The sequence below is a fragment of the Microcaecilia unicolor genome, chromosome 6 (assembly GCF_901765095.1).
Source record: "Microcaecilia unicolor chromosome 6, aMicUni1.1, whole genome shotgun sequence".
Taxonomy (NCBI): Eukaryota; Metazoa; Chordata; class Amphibia; order Gymnophiona; family Siphonopidae; genus Microcaecilia; species Microcaecilia unicolor.
Genome location: NC_044036.1, coordinates 319,277,201 through 319,303,864, shown reverse-complemented (window position 1 = coordinate 319,303,864; position 26,664 = coordinate 319,277,201). Strand labels below are relative to the sequence as shown.

At 44.7% G+C, this 26,664-nt stretch overlaps 1 protein-coding gene across 1 annotated transcript in view; it reads right to left on the bottom strand.

Moving 5' to 3' along the window:
• GRIN2C (glutamate ionotropic receptor NMDA type subunit 2C) overlaps positions 1 to 26,664 on the bottom strand; it is a 94,396-nt gene that overhangs the window by 50,339 nt on the left and 17,393 nt on the right. The window contains exons 2-3 of the mRNA XM_030206860.1: positions 10,597 to 11,022; positions 2,699 to 3,291 (exon numbers count right to left, since the gene is read on the bottom strand). Of these exons, the coding sequence (XP_030062720.1) occupies positions 2,699 to 3,291; positions 10,597 to 11,022 (1,019 nt within the window). The remainder of the gene's footprint in view (positions 1 to 2,698; positions 3,292 to 10,596; positions 11,023 to 26,664) is intronic.

Genomic DNA, 26,664 nt, shown 5'->3' with positions numbered 1-26,664 from the left:
GGTGGCCAATTCAAATCCCACTGCTGCTCCTTGTGATCCAAATAAATAAATGAAGGGGGTATTGGAGGCATAGCAAAGGCATGGACATCCTTTCACAGAAACATCCACATTTTGGACGTCATAAACTGCCCGACATCCCTGACGAGCACTTGAACGTTTTCACCTGGACTTCTGTTTTGCTAAGGTTGTAGACGGCAATTTATTTAAGGTTGTAGATGGCTATTATACATGCAGCTTGTCTGCATGTATGAAGCCATCTTTGGCATGCGCAGAGCAGCCACACATATCGCTTGGCTGCTCTGCACTGGCTTCCCCTCCTTAGGAAGGAAATTGTGTGCAAATGAACTAACAGCAAGCAGCTCATTTGCATGCGATTTCCTTCAGGCATGCCCGTTCCTTTCCAAATCGCAAAGGGATCGGTAAGGGAAGGGCTTTTTCCATTCAGTTAGCGCATCTGGCTGAAGGTAAGGGAGCTATGTACCCGGGAGCAATTTGTGAAGTCCACTGCAGTGCCCCCTAGGGTGCCCGGTTGGTGTCCTGGCATGTCAGGGGGACCAGTGCACTACGAATGCTGGCTCCTCCCACGACTGAATGGATTGGATTTGGTCGTTTCTGAGATGGGCGTCCTCACTTTCCATTATCGCTGAAAATCAGAAACGACCAAGTCCTGGGGACGACCATCTCTAAGGTCAACCTAAATTTGCTGATTTGGGCGTCCCCGACCGTATTATCGAAACGAAAGATGGACGCCCATCTTGTTTCGATAATGCGGGTTTCCCCGCCCTTTGCTGGAGCTGGAAAACTTGGCCGTCCCTTTCGATTATGCCCCTCCACATTAGCCGCTTTGAATGTAGTTGCAAAAGCCACAGAAAGGCTGTATATCAAGTCCCATTTCCCTTTCTCTATTTGAGATTCTACATGGAATGTTGCTACTGTTTGAGATTCTACGTGGAATGTTGCTAGTGGAGGAGTAGCAAGTTTATTGAACTGATTAAACTTCCTCTAATGGTCCTAATTTTTTTTTTCTTTGAGGTTTATTATATTGATGAGTTCTAGAAGTTACTTATATCTATTTGACTTGACTCCTCTGAATAGTGATGATATGGCTTGATCTAGACAACAGATAATAAGATAATGAACTGACATCCTTATCCTGGACAAGGACCTCTTCTACTGAGGCAGAAAACATCCCGAAGGCCGTTTCCTTTGCACAGTGCTGAAGGTTTCTCATATAGTTTTAACTAGTACTCTGGGCTATGAGACGTCATATACTAGGTTTAATGGACCTTCAGTCTGTCCCAGTATGGCGATGTTTGTGTACTTATTATACTATATGTGAAAGACCTCAGTTATGTAGACACACACATCCTCCATCATGCAGACTCCCATGTTGTTTATCACCTGAACCCATTCCTTAGATTCCCATGTTCTCTCTCACACACAGATGCCTATACTTTCTATCAATCAGATCTCAAATATAACCTCATTTATTCCTATAAAAGTATTGACTGAGACTTGATCTATTTGCATTGTCTCCTTTTTAAAGGCTATGTTTTATTAAAACTACTGTTGGTCAAATACCTAGCAATCAGGTTTTGATGGGCTAATTACTACTTTCTCGGCATCATCTTATTCAGCTTCTGGAGGCCGTTATCTAAATTTGCCTATTTATTTCCACTAATATCTTAAGTAGAACTATTATTGTTTTGCACTGTTTGGAATTTTCATTTCCTTTCTCACTATGTATATGAAGCAACACTGTTTGACTCATATCATTCGGCCCAATAGTGAGCAGTGACAGTCAGTGGAGGAGTGGCCTAGTGGTTAGGGTGGTGGACTTTGGTCCTGAGGAATTGAGTTCGATTCCCACTTCAGGCACAGGCAGCTCCTTGTGACTCTGGGCAAGTCACTTAACCCTCCATTGCCCCATGTAAGCCGCACTGAGCCTGCCATGAGTGGGAAAGCGCAGGGTACAAAAGTAACAAAAATAAATAAAATGTCAGCCACCGCAGCAAAGACAAATCCAGATGTACAGTGCTGGCATCTGGATACTGAAATCAGTACCACCGGCATTCAAATAACTTAAGCCAGTCTTTTTGCTGTCCTAATTTATCTGGATAGTGATGCTGAATATCACCTCTATCTGTAGGCTTGTAGACTCCAACTCAGCTCTGTCCATGGACTTCCGATGCGTCTCCCACACCTGCCCCATCCTCCGTGCCCCCCACACATACCCATGGTACCTTAAAATCACCTCCACTCCAGTCTTCGCCTGGGCAGTGGGAGCGGCACTCATGGGCTGCCTGCACAGGGACTTCCTCTCTGAACCGTTCCGCCCTTCACAAAACAGGAAGTTGCATCAGAAGGGGCGGGACGGTTCAGAGAGAAAATCCCGGTGTAGGCTGCAGGCGGGATGAAGACTGGAGCGGAGGTGATTTTAAGGCATGGGTGGGGGGCCGGGTCTGACAGGGGGTGTGTACGCAACACATGAACCTTGAATAAATACACCACTGCTCAGCAGCACACTCTGTATATGTCCATTAGCAGCACGTAACTGCCTCTGAATATCAGGTCTGTTGAATATTTGCACTGAGCCCCACATTGCTGTGCAGCCCAGAAAATTCCTGACAAATTTAATCATAGTTTGACGATACAAACATGTCTTTTTCTAGCTTGAGAGCTGCTTTTTTTTTCTGACCTGTGAAAGGTGATGTTCCCAGTGACACTTAGCTGGTTCCTGCAATCCTGACTCACTTCTGGGAGCTCCCCATGCTTCCTGAAGTAGGTTTTAGCCCCTGTGGCAATGATAGCCACACCGTCCCGAACCTTCTGCCTTAATGTCAACTTCCAGCTGTCTGTCACCACACTTATTAGGCCAACCGGGAAGGTGGTAGCAGGGTCCTCCCTGTTCCCAATGGTCAGACTGGGTACTATCCAGATATAACCAGGTCCAATCAAACCGGCCTTTTCTGCCACCATGAAGAGATACTCTGCCTCCTCCCTGGAACAGTACACGATCATCACCTGGGCATCAATTTGTTGCAACAACCGTTGAATTTTGGAGTTACTTCCATCCTGATTCATCTCAAAGGTCAGGGTAGTTTGCAGCTCCCAGCCAAAGTAGCTTGCATCAGTAAACGAACGGACACTATCCAGGAAGATACCATAGCCAGGATACAAGCTGGTGATAACGGCGAAGGCATTCCAGTCGTACTCCTCTAGAATCTTGAAGATGACTTGAATCTGCTGCTCAATGGAAGCTCCTAACTGCAAAAAAGCTGATCCAGGTTCCTGAGGAGCAAACAGAAAAAATAATGCAAGTTAAAGCCAGTTATCTGACTGAGAATATGAAGGGGTTGATATTTAGCCAGCAATGGTAGCAAACAGGGGCGTAGCCAGACACCCAATTTTGGGTGGGCCTGGGCCCAAGATGGGTGGGCAGAAGAACCTCACCCCATCCCACAGGTGATTTGGTCTCTCCTTCTCTCGCCTGCGTGCCATATGGTCTCTCAAACATCCCCTCTCTCCCGTATACCTTTTAAAGTGCAGATTTTCACCAGCAGAGAGCAGCAACTAATACACACTGCTCATGTTGGCCCCACACCCTTCCCTCTGATCCAACTTCCTGTTTCCGCCTAGGCAGAAATACATCAGAGGGCCGGTGTGAGCAGTATGTATGTCACTGCTCACTGCAGGCGAAGATCTGCTACTTACAAGGTATGCAGGAGGGACACTTGTTGGGAGTTTTCAGCTGGTGGGGCTTGGGGATCCCTGCCAGCCACTTCATAGGTATGCTGCTACTGGGTGGGCCTGAACCCAAAGTGGGCGGGCCTGGGCCCACCCAAGCCCACCCTTGGCTACGCCACTGGTACCAAATTGTAAGCCACTCATAGCCATGGTTGAGGTTTTATTGTTTTATTTATTTATTTTTAAATTATAGCATTTGAAATATCTTACAAGTTACATTTGCTTAAAACAAAACAGAGAGAAAAGAAAAAAAATTGAAGAAAACAACCCCTAGAATAGAGACTAATTCCATACTCTGTACCTTAGACCTCAAAAAGGAAAGGGGGGAATGAAAGAAAGATAAGGAGATCAAATAAGGTAACAAACATAGGAAAGGCTTAACCCAATTAAACCCACACATATTTTTCACTGCTCAAGCAATCAGTTGTTTCTCTCAGTCCACTGGAAAGTTTCTTCATGTCCTTGTTCTGGTACAAAGAAAATATATTTAATACCCAAATACCGAATTAGACATTTGCATGGATATGCCAGTAGAAATGATGAACCAAGAGCCCTCGTCTCTTCTCTAAGAATAACTTTCTCCTATCTTGTGTAACCTTTGCTACATCTGGGTACCACAGAAGGGTACTGCAGAGTTCTTAAAATACAAGCCATGGGCTGAGTTAAAACAAATAGGAGAAAGTTTTTCTTTACTCAGCGTGTAGTTAGACTCTGGAACTCGTTGCCGGAGAATGTAGTGACAGCGGCTGGCCTTACGGAATTTAAAGGAGGTATGGACAGATTCCTGAGGGAAAAGTCCATTGAACATTAATAATTTTTTTTTTTTTTTTTTTTGGGGGGGGGGGGGGGGGGGGTTGCCGGGTTCTTGAAGCCTGGATTGGCCGCTGTCGAAGACAGGATGCTGGGCTTGATGGACCCTTGGTCTTTTCCCAGTATGGCAGTGCTTATGTACTTATGTACTAACCCCAGATATTCAATGCTGGGTCATGTCTGGCCTCTGGCACTGAATATCCAGGTAAGTTGACCGGGGACTGACTGATATTGAGACTGATGCCAGGTTAACTCCGTGGATAAAGTTGAGACAGTCTTTCCGTTGTCCTAATTAGGGATGGTGGAAAGATTCTCGAGCTGTACTCGAGTGCTCACACCGATCTTTTCAGTCTAACACCACGAACCCTGAGGCAGTATTTCGAAACTTTGGCCAGAGTTGGGCCATGGATGGTGTCTGTTGACTGTTATAAAAAGATAAGTAACCGATTAGTGAATTTCACACGGTATATATTTTTTTGAAAAGTATTTTGAGCATATTAGCCATATTTAAAAGAGGTTTTTGCCTATGATGATTTAGAGGACCTCCTTAAGTTGATGTTATCAATGACAGAGTGTTCCTCTAGATTTTGAGGCTTTTCCTCTAATTAAAAATACATACATCAATTATTTGTGGATATTGAATATAGCTAATTAGGGCCGGCCAAAGGCAAGATGCCGCCTGAGGCGGAGCTTGCATGCCACGCCCCCTGGGCCGAGATGCTGCCCCCTGTGCGTTTTACCTGGTCATGGTGACTTTCCAAGCCCGGCAGTGGGCAGCGATTCCCATATGCTGCCCTGCCACTGCCACTGGGCATTATCAGGTTGAAACTTTGTGGACTGTTTTTCAAGACTGGGAATTGAGTGAATCATTGGATTATAATAGAAGAATAAAGAAAAGAGAAAAGAAATAAACAACAAATAACAACAAAAAATGGACTTCACAGGAAACATTTTAAGATAAGTTTTTGTTTAATTTTGGGCACTTGCAATTTTTTGAGCATTTTATATTGTATTGCAATAATAGCATGTACACTTTACAAAAAAGAGATAGCCCTATGAAAGATGTGCTATGCCACCAGGCAAAAAACAATGATATTGCCTTGAAAGTGTTGGTAGTTTCTGAGGGCTCTCTTTTAATTAAATAATATGATTAGTAGAGGGTGGACATTTAACAGCTTTATACATCAATAGTATGAAATGATAAGTTCACTGGTACGATGCTATTAGTCTGCAGTACTGCTATTGAATCTTTGGCTATGTAATTTTGGCCCTGCCACTGCCGGCACCCGCCTCTTCCCTTTACTACAGCTTCCTGAGCGAAACAGGAAGTTACTTCAGGTGGCCCCAGTAAAGGGCAGATGCCAGTGGCGGCAGGGCAGCATATGGGAATCGCTGCTGCTGCCGGTCTTGTCAAGTCATCGTGACCAGTAAAATGCCGCGAAACCGCCCCCCCCCCCAAATGCCGCTTCTAAAGAGTGCTGCCTGAGACCCCCACCTCAGGTGGCCTATTGGGCTGCCCCTGGTCCTAACTTTACCCACTAACTTAACCCTTTTGATGACACTAACTGGATAAGTGGTGAGCTCTCCTACACTCTGCCCCTGGACCACCCCCAACCTAGCTGGTTGGTGCTTTGGTGGTAGAAGGGATATTTAATGGCACCAAAGGGTTAAGTGGTGCTGAATATCCAGGCGTGGCCAGTGGTTCTCAGTGTGGTCCTCTGGGAATACACAGGGCATATATTGCATACGATAGAGGACATACATGCAGATATCATCTCATGCATATTCATTGTGGAAATCTTGAAAGCTAAATTGTTTGGGTGATTCCCCGATGAAAGACTTAGGAACCACTATTCTGTTCTAAGGCCTTCAGTATTTAACATTTCATTAATGAGGGAAGCATCCAGTTACTCAAAAGAGGGATTTCAGGGTGTTTGAGGTCTCTGAAGTAGCACAGCTTCTGCCTTTCCCCATATCTCTCATTCAATCCAGGCACCGGTTGGTGATGCTTTGTAACCTTGCCCAACCTCTGTGGAGACACACCAGCACTTACAAGTTCACTGCCCATAAAGACCAGGAAGCGAGTGGCAGAGGAAGGGGCTGTCATGACTTTCTCAGCTACAGATGTGCCAACGTTTGAAAATAATACTCAGCAAAATAGTTTGATGAAAACTGCAGGTTTGCCAAATTCATTGGGCCAACTTGTTTTACAAATTGATAGTTTCTTTGGATCAGCAGCAAACAGATCTGTCCAATTCATCAGGTCCACAGGATTTGATGAGGATTCCTGCACATCAGTGAATTCATTGTGAACCCACGTGAAATCTGGTTGGATTTTTCCATAGCACATCTCGGAAAAATCTTATATTGAACTTAGCAATGATAAAACTTGTTTGGTTCAAATTCAACCATAAATTGTCCGCACAGCTCTGCTCCCAAGTCGAGTGGTGCAGGATTCGATTGTGCACTTTTAAAGGTAAACTCAGCTATACTGCAGCCCAGTTTTCAGAAAGATCCATCACTTCTTGGGAATCGTTAAATGCGAGGAACAGGAAGAAAAAAAATGATCTAGTTTATCTGTATATTTCCAAATCTCCACCTGCCTGAAGTCAACCACTCTTTTCCAAGAACCCTCTGGGCTCTCTCTTCCTTCCCCCTCTCTCCTAACCATCTGTTCCTCTTGTTAACCAACATAACTCCATTTAATTCCACCTTAAATGAATTACATCATTAAATTTGTGGAAGGTCACAGTCAGGCACGCAAATTGCTCAATTTCCCTCTGTACTCCTCTGAGAAACACAGATTATTCCCTGACAAAATCAAGTGCTAAATGACATGCTGTTTTTCAGAACATAATGAACTAAACAAGGGGCCACCAGGCATGCAGAAGCCAACATGGTGCCCGATTCTTCCAACTATTTACTCCCAGAGAACCAAAGGGGACGTAGGCGTGTGCCCGTAGGGGGTGACAACTGGAAAAGCACAGTCAACACACATTAATAAAGTGAAATAAAGGCTGTTGCTACAGTTTCCATGAGAGCCATTAGTGTTGTTGCAAATAGATCTGCACTGAACAGAGACAGATCTAAGAAATACCAGCTGCTGATCTGGATATCAAGTGGGGAGGAGCCTTGCTATAGCAAACATTAATGGAAGCCTATTTGCATCTGTGATCTCTTGGTTAAGTTATTAGTCAGGCTACTGCCTGGCCTGCCTTGCAGAAAGACTTTTAGAGGCCCATTTACTAAATTGTGCTGAAATAGGGGTTTAATGCATTCTAACACAGGACTTTTCCATGCGCCAAGGCCAGATTTAATGTGGCACTTTTCTTAAGTTCCATCTTTTTATTGAAAAATTCAAATACATACAATCACCAACCCACAGGACGTCATTCTCAAATAGTTGAGTTCCCAGCACAAAACAAGCTGACAAAAAACATCCAATGGAGCCCACACCCTTTTAAACTGTTGAATGCTGCATCTCTTAATGGCAGCCACTTCTTCAAATTTACGAACCAAACAGACAACATTTCGCCAGGCATTCACTTGCAAAGTATTAATCATCCTTTCATTCTGATAAAACCCATAATCATATCAAACACCTGAGCTTTACCGTTGCTCAAAAGAGGAGACAAGACTGCTGATCGCATAACTACTGTTCTACAACATAATTTAATCTGAATACTCAGCACAGTTTTAATCCTTCCCCAAATTGAGTCCCAAACCAGCAAACAACTTATGATTAAAAGTACCCTCAGTTGACTTGCAGGACCAACAATTACTAGACCCATGTGGCACTTTTTTAAAGGCATTTTCCATTTTTTTTTTAAATTTCAGGTCATGTGCTAACGTTCGCATTATCATGTGGTACCTGTAAAAGTTAACACATGGACCCTTACTGCCTTCTATTAGCGAATGCTAACTGACTTATTTATTTATTACATTTGTACCCCGCGCTTTCCCACATAATGCAGGCTCAATGCGGCTTACATAGTAATTTGAAATACAAAGTCATATAATAGAAATTTCAAAACATTATAGTTGAGCTTGATAGTGTATGATAAGTTGAGCTTGATAATGTATGATTAGGATAAGAGAGGGTAGACAGGATAGGATCGTATAATTTGGGAGAAAAGGGGTAAGGAGGGATAAAATAAAGGGGAGATGGAGAAGAGAAGGATGGGATGAGTAGAGGGGGAATGGGGAGGGTGGGGTAAATAAAACCAATGATGAGGTCGTCATCTAAGTCAGAACAGAATTGGGAGTGGAGGTTGGTGAGATTAGGTTGGGACATTAGGATAGGCTTGCTTAAAGAGATGAGCTTTCAGCATTTTCCTAAAGGGCAAGAACTTAGTGGTTTAGTGTTAACTCTGTATAAGTCAATTAGCATTCGTTAATGCATATGTACTAGCTCAGTGGTTCCCAAACCTGATCCTGGAGTCACCCCAGCCAGTCAGATTTTTGAGATATCCACAATGAATATTCATGACAGAGATCTGGATGCAGTGCATGCAAATATCTCTCTTGAATACTCTTTGTGGATATCCCAAAAACCTGACTGGCTGGGGTGCCTCCAGGACCAGGTTTGGTTAATGCCCAGACTCTGCCCATGGCATGCCCCCTCTAAAAAAATAGTTTAACAAAATAGCTAATGCACCAGTTAGCATGCATATAGAAGCAAAATACCACAAAACACGTTAACATTTTTCAGTAGGTTGTTTGTCCCATGCTAAGCGCATGTTAGGGCTTAATGGAGTGGAGGAGTGGTCCAGTGGTTAGAGTACTGGTCTTAATATCCAGAAGGGGCCTGTTGAAATCCACCTGCTGCTCCTTGTGATCTTGGGCATTCCCTCAAGTACAAACTTAGGGGGCCCTTTTACTAAGCTACGTAAGCGTCTACGCACGCCTAACGCACGCCAAAACGGAGTTACCGCCTGACTTCCGCATGACTGTTATGGTAATTTCATTTTTGGCATGTGTCCAATGCGCGCGTCTGGAAAATATTTTTTATTTTTGGGTGCGTGTAACGGAACATGCGCCAAGTAGCATTTGACGCGCCTAGGTCATTACCGCCCGGATTCTTTACCGCTAGGTCAATGGCTGGTGGTAAGGTCTCAGACCCAAAATGGACGGGCGGCAATTTTGATTTTGCCGCACGTCCATTTTTGTGCAAAAAAAAGACCTTTTTTACAGGCGCGCTAAAAAATGGATCGGCATGTGCCCAAAATCCACACCTATACTACCGCAAGCCTTAGGACCCCTTAGATTGTGAGTCCTCCAGGGACGGGGAAATACCTAGTTGTACCTTAATGTACCTTAACGTAACTCAACTTGAGATACTACTGAAAAAGATGTCAGCAAAATCCAAATAAATAAATAATGTTATTTAGTAAAAGAACCCCTTGGTTAGTTGGTGAAGAGGTGGAGCAGCCAGGAATGCACTTATGGTAATGCTTACTAGATAGCCCAACCTACTGTTACACAAGTGGCTGTGAAGCTGTTGCAACATTTGACTTAATGAGATACAGGCTGCTTAGAAGCAACTGGAAGAGAAATACCAAATATACCTGGTGGGTTCTGAGGCACACAGACTGACTGTTCCCAGTAAACATTTTATATCTTGGTGAAAGCACTATCCAGCTACAAATAAAATGAAAACAAATGAACCGAAAGGTGGCCAGGGTGCTTTTAGGAATATGGCACAGATGGCTGTAAAGGACATTGGCATATAGAGCTGGGATGGAACCTAATCAAAAATGAAATGCAAACCACTAAGGAAAAAAAAAAGACCTTTCCATGAAGGACAAAAGACTCTGGTGCTCACAACAAACTAACCCCAGTTGTCTGTGGGATCTATAAAGCCAAACCATTTTGGATTGAATAGGAATTGTGCAGTTATGAGATTCTCTTCCTTTATTACTACAAGTCCATTCTGCTTTATCAGAGATAATTTGAAGATGTAGAGTACGGATTTTTCATCAGTACTGACAAACTAGCACTTTACTTGCTATAAAGAAAAGGAAATGGAAAGTATTTCACCTTTGTGGTGAGTACCGTAGCAGAGCCGCCGCTGATGCTGATTATGGGTATGAATGTCTGGGAAGAGATGAAATCCAAGATCTGAGCCACAGCCTCGGTGCCCACGTTGTCTTCAAAGACGACACCATGGATCCCGGTGCTGGAGAACACGTCACAGATCTGGGTCAAGAGGGTGCTGGGGTTAGTGTCGTTCACAATCACTGTGATGGGGTTAATCTCCAGGGGCAAGTCCAGGAAGTTCTCGTGGGTCAGACGGCCCCGGATCTGCACTTGGTAGGAGGAGCTTCCAAACACCATGGCTATGTTCACCACTGGACCCCCAGGTTGTGGGAATAATGTATTCATCAGCACAGCTGCACTGCTCAGCACCATGGACAGCAGCAAAGCCAACATCAGCACTCTGTCCATATCCAGCCAGCACAGTGCCTAAAAGACAAATAAAGTCGAGTATAAACTACAGTCCAAAACACGATAAGATATCAGAGTTTTCTTTAGATCTTGTAATACAAAACCTAACTGAAGACAAAATGCATGAGATTTCTGGCATTAAAGAGGTTTGGTTGATTCCACAGTTTTGAAATGAATTAGGGTCAATATTCAGCCGGAGGCAGTGAACATTTTGCTGACCACTGCCACAATGCTGAGGCATGTGTGGGCCTCAGCATTCAATATCCGGCTTACACATGGCTGGTTAAGTCGAGTTGGATGTGAAGCGTCTGTTCACGCTTTCCAAAAATACTAGGACTAGGGGGCATGCGATGAAACTACAGTGTAGTAAATTTAAAACAAATCGGAGAAAGTTTTTCTTCACCCAATGCATAATTAAACTCTGGAATTCGTTGCTGGAGAACGTGGTGAAGGTGGTTAGCTTAGCAGAGTTTAAAAAGGGGTTAGACAGTTTCCTAAAGGACAAGTCCATAAACCACTACTAAATGAACTTGGGAAAAATCCACAATTCCAGGAATAACATGTGTAGAATGTTTGTACGTTTGGGAAGCTCGCCAGGTGCCCTTGGCCTGGATTGGCCGCTGTCGTGGACAGGATGCTGGGCTTGATGGACCCTTGGTCTTTTCCCAGTGTGGCATTACTTATGTACTTATGATATTTAGAACTTAACCAGTCATGGGTTGCTGCATAAAGATAGGACTGACTTTTATGCAGTTACCCTGGCCACTTAAGTGTTGATTTTTGGCACTTAAGTGGCCAATTGCAGACTCCACCCCCCCCCCCCCCAGAACACACCCAAAATAGCTAGTTTTCACTTACACGCTACTGCTAATTTTCAGCCGTGATAACCGCTTAAGAGCCACTGAAAATGAGCAGATAGCGCCAAACAAGTGGTTTAACCGGTTAGCGGCCATTTCTGGACACTTAAATCATTTTGAATATTGACCAGATTGCTTTTAAGAGAAGCAATAATGGCTGTAACTTGCCTGTTTTCAGCCCAAGTTTTCAGCTCTAGACTTCCTCACAAATCTTATTCCTAGGTATCCTTTCCTTTCTAATCCAATGTATGTTATTTCTTATATTTAATAATGATTTTAGAATATAAGATATGGTTCCTTATCTGCAGATGTACCAATGATTTGAAATCCTTGCTTGGAGTGCAGGTTTCATTTGTTCATAGTACCATTTTCATGCTTGCTTGTATCAGTGTGGGAATCAAAAATGCTAAGGACCATATTCAAAGAGGTTAAACTCCTAACTGTGAGAGTTAGGCTCCTAAAGTCCCCTCTTAAAAAATTTTCTAGGCCTGTGTTTCTAAATGTATGCTCCTAGTTACATTAGGCCCCTAAATTTAGGCACTTAAAAAGTAGATGACAAGAGGGGCAGAAGAGCAGGGGCTCTCTATCCGTTTTCGCATCCTGTTCAAACTTCTTCTACTAACCTATAAATGTACTCACTCTGCTGCTCCCCAGTATCTCTCCACACTCATCCTTCCCTACACCCCTTCCCGTGCACTCCGCTCCATGGATAAATCCTTCTTATCTGTTCCCTTCTCCACTACTGCCAACTCCAGACTTCGCGCCTTGTCTCGCTGCACCCTACGCCTGGAATAAACTTCCTGAGCCCCTACGTCTTGCCCCATCCTTGGCCACCTTTAAATCTAGACTGAAAGCCCACCTCTTTAACATTGCTTTTGACTCGTAACCACTTGTAACCACTCGCCTCCACCTACCCTCCTCTCTTCCTTCCCGTTCACATTAATTGATTTGATTTGCTTACTTTATTTTTCTTTTTGTCTATTAGATTGTAAGCTCTTTGAGCAGGGACTGTCTTTCTTCTATGTTTGTGCAGCGCTGCGTATGCCTTGTAGCGCTATAGAAATGCTAAATAGTAGTAGTAGTAGTAGTAGTAAAAGATTAGGAGGACTGATTATGATGCACCTAAGGGCCCTGTTTACTAAACCGCGCTAGAGGTGTGTTAGTGCTTTTAGTGCACGTTAACCATTAGAGCGCTCTGTGTAGGCACCCACAATATTCCTATGGGCGCCTACACAGTTAGAATACCCTAATTTTGCGCACATGCTAAAAATGCAAGCATACCTTAGTAAACAGAGCTCTTACAATTCTAAAGGTGAAGGAGTGGCCTAGTGGTTAGAGCACTGGTCTTGCAATCCAGAGGTGATCAGTTCAAATCCCACTGTTGCTCCTTGTGATCTTGGACAAGTCACTTAACCCTCCATTGCCTCAGGTACAAGCTTAGATTGTGAGCCCTGCTGGGACAGAGAAATATCCAGAGTACCTGCATGTAATTCACCTTGAGCTACTACTGAAAAAGGTGTGAGCAAAGTCCAAACAAATAAATCTAGACCTTCATTTTAGATAGATCATAGAGATCGGAAACTGAGTCATCCAGGTTGAGACATGTTCAATTCCTGCAGTATTTTACAAAAGACTGTTGAATGTGGAACCTTTTGTAAAATACATATAAGGAAGTGCATGTGTGTATTTGTCGGCATGCACAAGAGGAGCAGATAATTTAGAAGTTTACATGTGCACAAAATGAGAAACATTGACTTGACATTTTCCACTTGTATGTGCCGGCACGTAATGGGAGATTAAGAAGAATTGCCTCCTCGGTCCCTTGTGCACTTTTTAAAAACCCGTGCATGCCTCTAAACTGGTGCAAAATCCTGCAGGTGATATGTATAACACAGGCATGTATTCCCTGTGTAAGATGGGGAGCAGATGTAGGGGCCCTTTTACTAAGCTGCGCTAAAAAGTGGACTTTTGAAAATGCCCCTCCACAGCACCTAAACTTAGTGCTTGGTTGTTTTCATTCTTTCTTTCTTTCTTTCTTTCGTGTCATTAAATACAGTCTGCTCGGGAAGTAAAAATTAGACTAAATGGGGTGGGGGGGGGAGGTTACTGATTTTATTTTATTGACATTTAAATTTATGCTAATGCTGCTGTTTAAATTTTACTGCTCACATAAGACTGATAGCTAAACTGCAGAATGTTATTGGCGCATTAACATATCTCTAGCATGTGCAGTTCTGTTATTCCAGGACTGCACATCCCATGACTTTGGAAACATTACCTTACACTTAACGAACAGCACCCTCCAGTGTCTGATTACTAAGCTCCATACAATCTCTGCTACTGAATCAGAAGTCTTTTTACCCTTGACTCATGCTAACTCAATGGTACTTAGGCCTCGTAGAGTTCAAAGTGCAGACTTACGGCGCCCTCTGCTGATCAATATTGCCTTTATTTTTCCCTGGTTCTGTTTGTTAACCAAGTCAGAGATGGGCTGGTAAATATCCATGATGAAAAGGGAACAGAAGGTGAATATTCACCATTAGAAAAAGCCTGTCAGTGACTTTTCCTGAAAATGTACCAGGACTTTGGGGATAGTTCTATAAAACAGGTGCTAACAGTTATGTGCCAGGCACATGTGTATTTGATTAGAATTCATAGGGTTACCATATTTTCCCCAAGAAAAAAAGAATTCATAGGGTTACCATATTTTCTTCAAGGAAAAAAGAGGACCCTCACCCTGCTCCCTGACACTTTGACACCCCCCTAAGAAAGCCAGTTTCCCTCTCTCTCCCCCCCATGTTATCCCCTCCCCAATTTTCCAGCCTCCCTCCCCTCCACCCACATGACTCCATTCACAACCCCTCTCCTCCCCTCCTATACCTTACTGTAGTATCCTGGTGGTCTTGTGGCCTCTTCGGGGCAGGGAAGAGCCCCCTCTTTCCTGCCCAGCATGGCTGTAGACCTCTCTTGCTCCCGGCACTGATTCAAAATGACTGCTGAGAGAGTTCAAGCTGTGACCTGGTAAGACTTCTGTGGAAGTCTCGCGAGGCCGCCGCTTGAAATCTCGGCAGCCACTTTGAATCAGCGCTGGGAGCAAGAGAAGTCTACTGCTGCGCTGGGCAGGAAAGAGGGGGCTCTCTCCTACCCCAAAGAAGTTGCTAGACCACCAGGGCACCACACTAAGGAAGGGGAGGGGAGGACAGGACACCCCTGACGCCCGCTCGCCTGCCCATTCATCTGCAAATCTGGACAAATGGGCAGGCTGGCAAAACTCGCCTGGATGTCTGGCCATGTCCTCAAAAACAGGACATGTCCAGTAAATCCGGACATATGGTAACCCTAAGAATACAGGCCTTAGTGCTATTCTATAAATACACATGTATCTTACACAGCGTGTATTTGCAAGGTGGGTGCACACACATGCGTAGCCTGAACATGCATGAACCCAGGTATATGCATGTAATTCTGGTCCCCTCCAGACAGACCTGGATGCTGGCTAAGCTCTTGGTAAGGAATCCGGACAAAGGCGTACAAAAGATAAAATCTCTATTTGAGCCGGTTGCAGGCTGTGGGGTTTCACCACCACCTTTTTCAGCTTTCACAGAATCCACTCTCCACAGGTTGCTTTTAATAAACTGTGAACTCTACTGATAGCAAAATCAAAAAGAAGTTTCAGCATCAGGTAAAGTTTAAACTGTCATTAACTCTCATTCCGTCAGGGGCAATAAAAATGGAAAATTCATCGGTTTGAGACTCTTCCAGTGTCCACTCGGCTCTCAACCCTACAAGCCCATACCACCCAACAGGACAATGTGGGGCTGCAGCTTGTCCACCCCCTTGCCAGACAGGCATCCTGCCAGACGTTTTCCTCGCTGTCGGATTGTATCAAGGACTGAACCTCCTTGTCCATCCTTCTTCCCTCAGAGGTGTGGTTCCTCTCACCTGCCTCTGGGCTTGAACAGGTGTCTCCCTGTCCCACTCCTGGGGGGAGGGGGGATATTCTCTCTCCCTCCTCCGGATCCTTCTTGCTTCGGCCTCTGCTCTTCCAGCACAGGTTACCCTGTTGCAGCAGCCCCTATTTATGGTGCTAGGCAGGATATCTCCTCACTCCACAGGTCCTGGCAAGGGTTTGGGCAGGGCTACCAAAGACCCCAGGGACAAAATGGCAGACACTTTTATTCTACCAGTCTCCAGGGTCACCAAGAGGGGGGGGGGCAGGGGGGACAAAATTCCACGGGCCCGGGCCTCCAAGGGGGTCTCTCTCCTTCTCCTGCTCCCAGGCCGCTGGCGCTGCAGTCCCTGGTCTCACCTGCCCGCCCTCGGCTCCGTCGACAACCCCCCTCTGTCCGCCACCGGGCCCCCTGCATTTAAATCAGCAGCACCTCACCTTCGTGTGAAAGCGGCAGATCGCCTCCCTTCGGGCCCTCCCTCCCTGTGTCCCGCCCTCGTCTGATGTAACTTCCTGTTTCCGCGAGGGCGGGACACAGGAAGGGAGGGCCCGAAGGGAGGCGATCTGCTGCTTTCACACGGAGGTGAGGCGTTGCCGATTTGAATACAGGGGGCCCAGTGGTGGAGGGAGGGGGGCTGCCGACGGGGTCAGGGGTGGGTGGGTGGAAGCTGAGGACTGCGGTGCTGGCGGCCCTGCCAGTCTCCTCCCCCTAATGACATCCCCCTTTCAATCAATACAGGATCAGTTTTCCTGCTCACATTAATATACCCAGTTGCATTATTACACCAGCATCACATATCAGTTGGCAGGGTATGCCCCTCCCCCAACAACCAGCCATGCCCATCACTCCTCCCAACCCCTGGCCAGGAGCCAGATATGATTCAGTAATTCCCTGGAGGAACTCACCTAGACTGGGTTTCACAGGGGATTACATGCATATAATGTAAAATATACTATAAATTACATGTTTTTGCCTGGCATAAGTTCCAGTTATGCTAATATTTGATAAAAGCGTCTATGTTCCTTTATAGAATAGGCCCTTATAGATTGACCCTCTATGTGATTTGCAACTCCTTGCCCGCTTGCTTATGTGCTTGCGACAGACTAAAGTGGAAAGACAGGACTTCCTAACACGCTGCTCCATTCCTCCAAATTAAGTGTTAATTCTATGACACCAGCATCAGTACAAGTGTCTGTCATGCCCTAGTTTTACCCATTTTCATGTCATTAAAATAGCAGCTGACACAGTGTCCTTGCACCAACTGCAGCTTAGATTTATGGACACCATCTCCAAGAAAGAGAAAATCAATTGCCATGATGCAAAGGGTCCTTAGCATTTTCATCATGAGTACTGTAAAATAGATAATGATCTTATCCAAACCACAAAAAACTGGCAGCCATGGCCAAGCACTGGAAAAGGCACCTAGTGTCTTAGAGGGTCATTTTAAAACAGATCCCCTTAATGGGGAGGCCAGTAGGCACCTTTGCAAGCCTATTTTAAGACATCTGCACAAATCCCGGTATTAAAATGAACCTGTGTAGCTCAGGAGCAGGCGTAAATGTAACTCAGGTCAAGTAAATCATGATTCCTCTCCCAGGCTCTGCCCAACTATGTCCCAAACACATCTACACCTCCACTCTGCCCAACAAGATAAACTCATAGTATAAGGTATGATGTAATTCTACATACATAGACTTGATTTTGGTTTGTCCTTGCCATTTTTAGGGCACAGACTGTAGAAGGCTGCCCGGCACGGGCCTTGTTCTCCAGCTACTGAAGCTGAATCTGTCCAGCCATGATCAGGGCGCAGACCGTAGAAGTCTGCCCAGCACTGGCTTTGCTTCCCAATTAGTGGTGTTTCATGAGGCATTTTATTGAAGAGTTTAATTAAACCACATGTAGGGGATTATTTTCCCTTATATATTATATTTTAGAGTTATTGGATGCTACATGTTTTGTATTGTTGTACGATATGGTTTTAGGAGTGTTAGTTATAACCTGGTTAGATGAGCTGGATAAGTGGGATATAAATTTTGATAAATAAAATAAAAACCCGACTGGCTTGTGGCACTTGAGAACCAGAACTGCGTTGGGTCAACGTTAATGGATCCTTTCTTTTCAGAGTTCCAGTTGTGGCCATGCAGAGCGACATTGTGCATTCTAACATGCATACATGCCTATCCCCTGGGAGCAGTGGAATATTTTACTGATACCTAGCTTGATATCCTGTTATTATCATGGAGAGGGGGGAAAGAACCTGGGATGGCGGCACTTAAGACACGTCTGCTTATGCAGGTGTGAGACAGGGTCAGATTTAAGATTAGGGCACCTTTTAGGCATTAGAGATTTGAGAGTGGGGGATCCTGTGCCCCAGTTTCTGGGCCCCTTCAGAATCTGGCATCCCAGGCATGTGTACACCAACGTGATGCAGCCCCCTCCTCTAACAGATTTGCATTACTGCACAGATCCCAAGCAGAGGGCGTGCTGCAGCAGAGGCCAGCAACAGGTTGCAAGGGGGACTCCTGAACCCTGCTGATGGAATGGACCTACCACAGGACTGTAGCCACTGTGCTGAATACAGACCACACAAAAGGTGCAAACACCTGCCATGGTTTGCTGCAGGGGAAACAGTGAGAACAAGTAGGAATGAAGAAAGGAAGGAGATTCAACCCTCTTTATCTATTTAGAGAACAGATCAACAAACCGAAAGAGTTGATGAGGGTGGATGTGGTACAGTGAGGGTTCTCTGTAGTGCCCCAGCAGGAAACCCTGTGAATATTGTTTGAAGTCTTAGCTTTCCCCTCTCATAAAAGACAAGATACTGAGAAGTGCCCCAAAAATGCCAGCCTCGGTATCTCCTCATGCCTCACACTCAGCCAACCTCAGTCTCTTTCCTATCTAATGTTTAGTCTGTCCTGTTACCCTGCTCCCTGCAAGGCTCAGTCTCTCCTCTCACCCCACTCCCTGAGAGCTTCAGTCTCTCCTGTTACCCCACTTCCCGTCAGCCCCAGTCTCTCAGTCTCTTTCCTATCCAATGTTTAGTCTGTCCTGTTACCCTGCTCCCTGCAAGGCTCAGTCTCTCCTCTCACCCCACTCCCTGAGAGCTTCAGTCTCTCCTGTTACCCCACTTCCCGTCAGCCTCAGTCTCTTTCCTATCCAATGTTTAGTCTGTCCTGTTACCCTGCTCCCTGCAAGGCTCAGTCTCTCTTCTCACCCCACTCCCTGAGAGCTTCAGTCTCTCCTGTTACCCCACTTCCCGTCAGCCTCAGTCTCTCAGTCTCTTTCCTATCCAATGTTTAGTCTGTCCTGTTACCCTGCTCCCTGCAAGGCTCAGTCTCTCCTCTCACCCCACTCCCTGAGAGCTTCAGTCTCTCCTGTTACCTCACTTCCCATCAGCCTCAGTCTCTCAGTCTCTTTCCTATTTAATGTTTAGTCTATCCTGTTACCCTGCTCCCTGCAAGGCTCAGTCTCTCCTCTCACCCCACTCCCTGAGAGCTTCAGTCTCTCCTGTTACCCCACTTCCCGTCAGCCTCAGTCTCTCAGTCTCTTTCCTATCCAATGTTTAGTCTGTCCTGTTACCCTGCTCCCTACAAGACTCAGTCTCTCCTCTCACCCCACCCCCCCAAGAGCTCCAGTCTCTCCTGTTACCCCACTTCCCGTCAGCCTCAGTCTCTTTCTTATCTAATGTTCAGTCTCTCCTGTTACTCTGTTCCCTGCCAGTCTCAGTCTCTCCTCTCACCCTGCTCCCTCCTAACCTCAGTCTCTCCTGTCCTAACCTCAGTCTCCATTCCTTGCTAGCATCAATCTCTCCTCTCACCTCAAACACTTACAGCCTCAGTCTCTTCTTTGAACCTTATGATCATTTCTGCCTTCTCCTGAAGCAAAATCGAAGAATGAAACATATCAATAACAATTACAGCTAGTAAGACAACTTACCCAGCATCATTAGGAGGAAAGACTGACTTTAAAAACACTGCTAAGCCTTCACCTGAAGAACAACCACAGATCAGGTCTAGACCACAGAACGGCGCAGCACAATAAGGTTAAATAAGGGTGAAATGCAATAAATTGCCAACAGCACGGTAGTTCACCTTCCCCGACGCTCATCTGCTCATTCTGTAAATTCTCCCTGTCCCTGACTGCCTCCCATAGAGAAAGGCAGAAAATGTTTCCTTTTACTCCTTGGAGTTTAGCCAGGAAAGGTTCTGCAGTTATTTTTCAGGAGACATTTAAAGCCAATAAATCCAGTCTTCAGGTGAATGAGAAACAGACCTTGAGAGGGCCAGAGCTGCAAATGCCTCGGTGGCAGATACAGAGAAGAAGGGAGCAAGCAGCATTTCAGCTGTCTCACAAACACAGGTGGTTCACTTTTTCCCAAAGCACAGAACCATCACCAAAACTTGGAAAGAGGGAATCATTAGCTTCAGAGGGCTGCTGATGGTTAGGGCAGTGGGCTTGGATGCTGGCAAACTGGGTTTGATTCCCACTGCAGCTCCTTGTGACCTTGGGCAAGTCACTTAACCCTCCATTTCCCCAGGTACAAAAAGCTTAGATTGTGAGCCCTCTAGGGACAGAGAAAGTACCTGCGTATAATGTGTACAGCACTGTGTACATCTAGTAGTGCTATACAAACACAGTAACACAGTAGATGACGGCAGAAAAAGACCTGCACGGTCCATCCAGTCTGCCCAAGAAATGTGCCACTTTTTTGTGTATACCTTACCTTGATTTGTACCTGTCTTTTTCAGGGCACAGACCATACAAGTCTGCCCAGCACTATCCCCGCCTCCCACCATCGGCTCTGGCACAGACCGTATAAGTCTGCCCAGCACTATCCCCACCTCCCAACCACCAGCCCCGCCTCCCACTACCGGCTCTACCAATCTATCAAAGAGTAATGGGTGGCCTCATGTTTGAACAACCTCCCTAGTTTTTGGTAGCTGTGTGGACAGACCTTAGACTTGTGATTAGTAGTATATAGTATGTTCAAAATTCAGGTTCAAGCTAAAATTTCCGTAGATGCAAATGGGAGAGACCTGCCCTGTCATAATATTATAGTTCCTTTCCTCACTTTTATTTTTTTTGTATTATATTGTAAACTGCATTGCTGTGCTTGTCAGCTAAAGGTGGTACATCAAATTCCAAATAAAATAATACAAAAAAAAATCATAATATTTTAATGTCCAAAAGCCGTGCAGATCCTCCCAAGTCTGGATATAGTATAATATAAGCAACTTTTGATTTCCAAAAATAATAATAAAAACAATGCATGAAGAGCCTGGAGGGTGCTGAGAGGTCTGTAAGGCAAAAAGAGAAGCGAGAAGTGGAAGGAAAGAGAGACTAACCTGCTAAGAGAGAGAAAAGCGTGAGAGAGAAAAGGAAGGAAGGAAAAGAACCAGATAAAAGAGAGAAGGAGAGGGACAGAATAAAGCAGGGGAGAAACAGGGACAGAGAGAGGGCAAAAAACAAAAGGATGAAACAAGCTGAGAGAGAGAGAGAGAGATGGTGGTGGTGGTGGTGGGGAATAAAAAGAATAAATGGATCAGGAGAGGGAAAGAGAACCAGAGAAGGAAAGACACAAGGGAGAGAAGAGAATATTGGGGGAAGAGTATGAAATGTTGTACCTAGCATGTCAGTAGGAATGCTAAAAAGAAGCTCTTTCCTCCATTTTTAAACTGCCCTCACCCCACACAGAATGCCCAGGTAGCTTAGGTGCCCTTGTCAACCATGATAGCTAGCAGCAGACTAACCTCTCAGTACTATGTGTTGACCAGTAGGGGTCACTGCAGTGGCATCAGTCATCCTCCCTCTTTCCCTAGACTAGAGCAAATCAACTCTAAGCCCTGCTGGTCTGGTAGAGCAGACCCAAACCTGAATCTGCCCCTGATACACAATTCCACAGTCAGAGTCATAGATCTGGCCCAAAACATAGGAACGTAAGTTAAGCCAGGGTCCATGAAGCAAAAGGCATTTTGTTTCTTTGAAATCAGCAGAAATTGAAAAGATAAAAAGCAACTTTCTACAAAAATGTGCACAGCAAACAAGTCACGTTAGGCAACGGGAAAAGCAACAGACAGTCTGAAAACTATTTTTATCCTGCCATCAGGTTTCATATCACATGCACGTTTCCAGCAAAATCAATGCAAGCTGGATTCCTGGGGTTTTTCCTCCAAAGATGAACTATTTTTTTTTTAACCAGTATTCATGCGAAGAAAGTTACCTGGTTTGGAGAGAACGGAAAAAGTCTGTGTGCAAACTAGAGAAATGCAAGAATGCCAAAGAGTCTGAAGCCGTGTTCTGATGGTAAACAGAAAAACGGAAGAGGCACAACTGAATTATCTGGCTTTTGTTACTCACCAGTGTGCAGATGTAGCTGGAATCTCATGCCATGTTGCAGAGGGGTGTAAAGTCCGGACTGCTTAGCATGCAGGGCACAGAACCCCCCGAGGTGAAACTATCGCCAGAGATTTTAGAGCTCAGCTGTTCTGCTTCATTTTGGAGGAAAATATTTCCGCCCTCCCCCCCCCCCCCCCCCCCCAAAAAACAAAACAACATAGAAGGTTAAACACGAAACCTCTTTTACTGTGCAAAGTCAAAAATTCCTCAGTTGGCAGACAGGTGGGAAAGGACTGTGAGTTCTCTGAAGAGTCGCTGCACTCCTGCAGGTTTTGGCTCGTCCCCTTAGTGAAGGGAGGGGGGGGGGGGGTCCCAGAACATCCAATCCCAGAGACGTCACCATTAGTTCCAGGTTTTTATCTATTTATAGAAAGCGTTTTTAATTACCAACATTCCTTGATTACAGATTTTGTGTGGGGGGGGGGGGGGGGGGGAGAGCTTGAAGAAGAGTCGATGAGAAGTGATGGGGAGGTGGCAGTTTTGGAAGCACCAAGACCCCTTCCTCTTCCCTTCTCCTCCTCCTCCCTGTCTAGAAACGCCATCCGCCTTCGGAGGATCCAAGGGGGGGGGGGGGGGGGGGACAGCTGTCACAACAAGATCTAATTTAAAGATTGGTGTTGTCACGACAGAAGAAGAAGAAGAAACCTCTACCTCCCTCTCTCCCCCTGCCCAAGCTCAGCTTTGCCTTCTAACTTTCCTGCTAGGGTCCAGGTGGCTCCTGCTCGGGGTATGTGGAAGCCAGACCCAGACTGGAAACGGAACGTCCTTGGAAATTCTTCACTCGGAGACACTCTGTCTTTCCCTTCTCCCCCGTCATCTGCTTTTTCTCTGTGTTGATGTGGGTCTATTTTTAAATCTCTCTTTTTATAGATTTATAGCTATATATATCCACACACACACTTCTATGTATAGCTGTCTCATCTTCCCATTATCTTTCTCCCTGTATTTCCATTTTTTTGCTCCAGCTTGGTGCTTTCTCACAGGCTCCTTTGCTGCTCTTACCGGATTCTCTGCTTCGGTTTTTGTTTATTCCAGACTCCAGGGTCAGGAAGTCTCTACACTCACTATATCTGCATCACCTCTCGCTGTCAACTCATTGTTTCTGCTTGTTTTCCGTGTCCATTCGTCAACTGCAATAACTTATTTAAGACATTTATATTCTGCTCATCCAAATACAATTGGTCACATTGGATAACAAGTGGTTTACCCAAAAAATTAGCCCCCGTGGAGCTGCACAAACTTAATAAGCCCTTTTCGGTGAGGGATAATGCAAAATGGAATGAGTCAGGGGTTTCATCCCAGTTAGAACCTGGTGCTTTGGGGCTGGGATTTTCTACAATTCTAAGGTTCCTGTTTACTAAATGGCATTATTCTCCAAAGCAGAACAGTCTCAGGCAGCAACAGTCAGTATGGGACCTATATTAACTGTTAGTGGACATCAACTCCCACACTAGTCAACATGGAAACTGCCATAATGGTTCAAGAAAAAGGCTTCCTTTTCCATCCTATAGACTGGTCATGTCCAACCTTGATGTAACCACACCTATCATACTGGAATGCTCCAGGGTCTACACGTCAGGTCTGGTCTTGTAGGGAGAGTGAGGCCAGCAGATCGAGCTTGGAGGGTGTCCCTTCTGACCCTGAATTCTAATGTAAGCAATGAAAAAGGAGTAGGTGTGCACTTAATAGCCCATTGTCTGCGTGGGTCTTTAGGCTGGCTGTATGATTGTTTTGATGTATGTTTTTATCTAGCTTTCTGTTTCCCTTTCCTGTTAAATTTGTTGTTCAAATATTTGTGTATTGATTCTATATCGTAACCCACTTTGTTATGCCAACAGAATGAATGGCGGAATGTCAAACTCAATAAATCATAAGCATAACCAGATAGAAAATCTCCTTCATGGCTTTTGAAAATAAAATTTTGAGTGTACATGGGATAGCTAGCATGTATCAAGGACACATTTCTGAGGCTTTTTAAGATACTCATTTTTGCATACCTTTTACTTACGTGATAGTGTCTATTGGGGAGGGTTCATCCTTGTCTGTCTGTCTGTCCCTTGCATCTGTGCTTATGCAAACAGATGCATACAGCTTCATTCCACTTGCAAACAGCAGTGACAAACACTGAAAAGCTGGTGTAAGTCCCTGGATCCTCCATCAGAGAGGAAGTAGACAGGCACTGAACAGTGGGCAGGGGTCCCCAGGCAAAGACTGGCCAAACTTCAGAGATGGGGTGGGGTGAGGGGGGTAGGGTGGAGAATAATTGAATTTCCCCAAGTTTCCAAGTTTATTTAAAATTTGATATAAGCCCATATACCAATGTAGGTGGTTAACAATATTTGAGAAAATGGGAAAACCCCGCCATTTATGACAAGAAAGAAAAACAGTGAGTAAAGGAAGAGTAAAAATAAAAATAATGCCATTTGTAACAGGAAAGAAACACTCCATGAATCTACACTTCCAACCTACTCATTCTCACAACACTCCCACTTGCAACCCAACATATCTATCCCCCCCCCCAACCTACTCATTCTCACAACACTCCCACTTGCAACCCAACATATCTATCCCCCCCCCCCATGAATCTAACAGTGAGTAAAGGAATAGTAAAAATAAAAATAATGCCATTTGTAACAGGAAAGAAACACTCCATGAATGTACACTTCCAACGTACTCATTCTCACCGCACTCCCACTTGCAACCCAACATATCTATCCCCTCCTCCCCACAAAACATTCAAGTTCAACAGGTTGGGGCAAACTGTCTTCAAGAGTTCCAGAAAAGACTCTAGTCCAAAAAAATCTAAAGCAACTTATCCTTTGATATATCTCCCAGAATCCCATTCAGCTGGGGGTCCCTCTTACTGCTAACTACTACACTCAGGGTGAAATTTTCAAAAAATAAACAAATCAAAGTATTTTCTAAACTTTCTCAGGAGAGGACTCTCATAGGTATAAAGTCTCTTTAAATGTTGAACCTTGCTTCTTGTTCAGAAAGAAGAGAGCCTCAAACAGAGCAAACAAGTCCTGCTCATATTATGCAAATTACTTATGTAAATGAGCTCCCCTATGTCCTCCATTTAATTTCTTTTAGCCCAAACAAATCAAGCCCAACTTATTCCTTCCAAGGACTTTCATTTTCTCAGTTCAATAGTCAGAATGGACCATATATCATAACAGTCTTTGCAACTACACACCCCAACTTCTGGATGTGTAGCCTAGTAGTTAGTGCAGTGGATTTTGATCCTGGGGAACTGAGTTCAATTCCCACTGCAGCTCCTTGTGACTCTGGGCACTTAATCCTCCATTGCCCCTGGTACAAATTAAGTACCTGAATATATGTAAACTGCTTTGAATGAAGTTGCAAAAAAACCTCAGAAAGGCAGTATATCAAGTCCGATTTCCCTTCTCTCCTAGGTCTTGAGACTAGCTTTGAACCAGCATTTCTAAAGTTGGTTAGTTCAGTCTGTCACAGACCCCTCCCACAGGATAGCTTCTTATTCAGAGTAGGTTTGCTCTCCTCCATCCCCATGGTTGTGAAAAAGGAAAAGTTCACCTGGGTTTGCTTATAATAAATACTGCTCCTTATATGGTAGTCTGCCAGTGCTCCAGCACCTCCCTTTCTTCCCCTCTTAGGGGCTCCTATTAATCACTCCACAAAAATAGAGATGTATAAACCCAGCAATACAACTATGAACTATATAAATACAGCACAAGCCAGGAATAAAAGCCATTTGCTTAATATTGATAAACACTGGAGGAAAAGACCTCAAGCACCGTATTCTCAAATGTTGTGAACGTGAGAAGTGGGTTGTATGAAACAATCATTGGTCAGAAGAGCCTCCAGAATTTTATATTTAAACGTTTTTTATTGAAATTGCAAGAACATAAACGGTGCCATACAAGGTTCTGCATTTAACATTCATCAATCCTCAAACTAATTATACAATCATTAGTCAATAAACATGTATCATTTTTGCTTTTTTTAAAATACAACCTGTTTATTATTACTCTCATCAGATTAAACTTATCCAACCCCCACCCTCCCCCCAACCCCCCTCTTCTTCCCCCCTCCCTCCCTCCCTCCCCCAGACCTGGAGATCTATTCAGTATAATCCATGGAATTATCCTTCATTTAAGAGTAAACTACGACCTTTATGGCTTAGACTTCGCAAATAAGGACCCCAAACAGCCAAGAACGTGACTCTCTTGTTCTTTGAGAGCCGAGATTCTCTAGCCTCCCAAGAAGCCAGCTGGTGCAATTGGTTTCTCCAGTGCCAATATGCTGGAGGATCTTTAATTGTCCAGTACTGTAATATACATTTCCTGGCCAGTAAACTCATCTTTCTAAGCAATATTGTTTCAAATTTATTCAGCCCTCTAAAGGACCCCGGGATATCTAAAAGCAATTGTTCAACTGTCCCTGAAATCCGAAGCCCCAGTCGCTCCTCCCAAAAG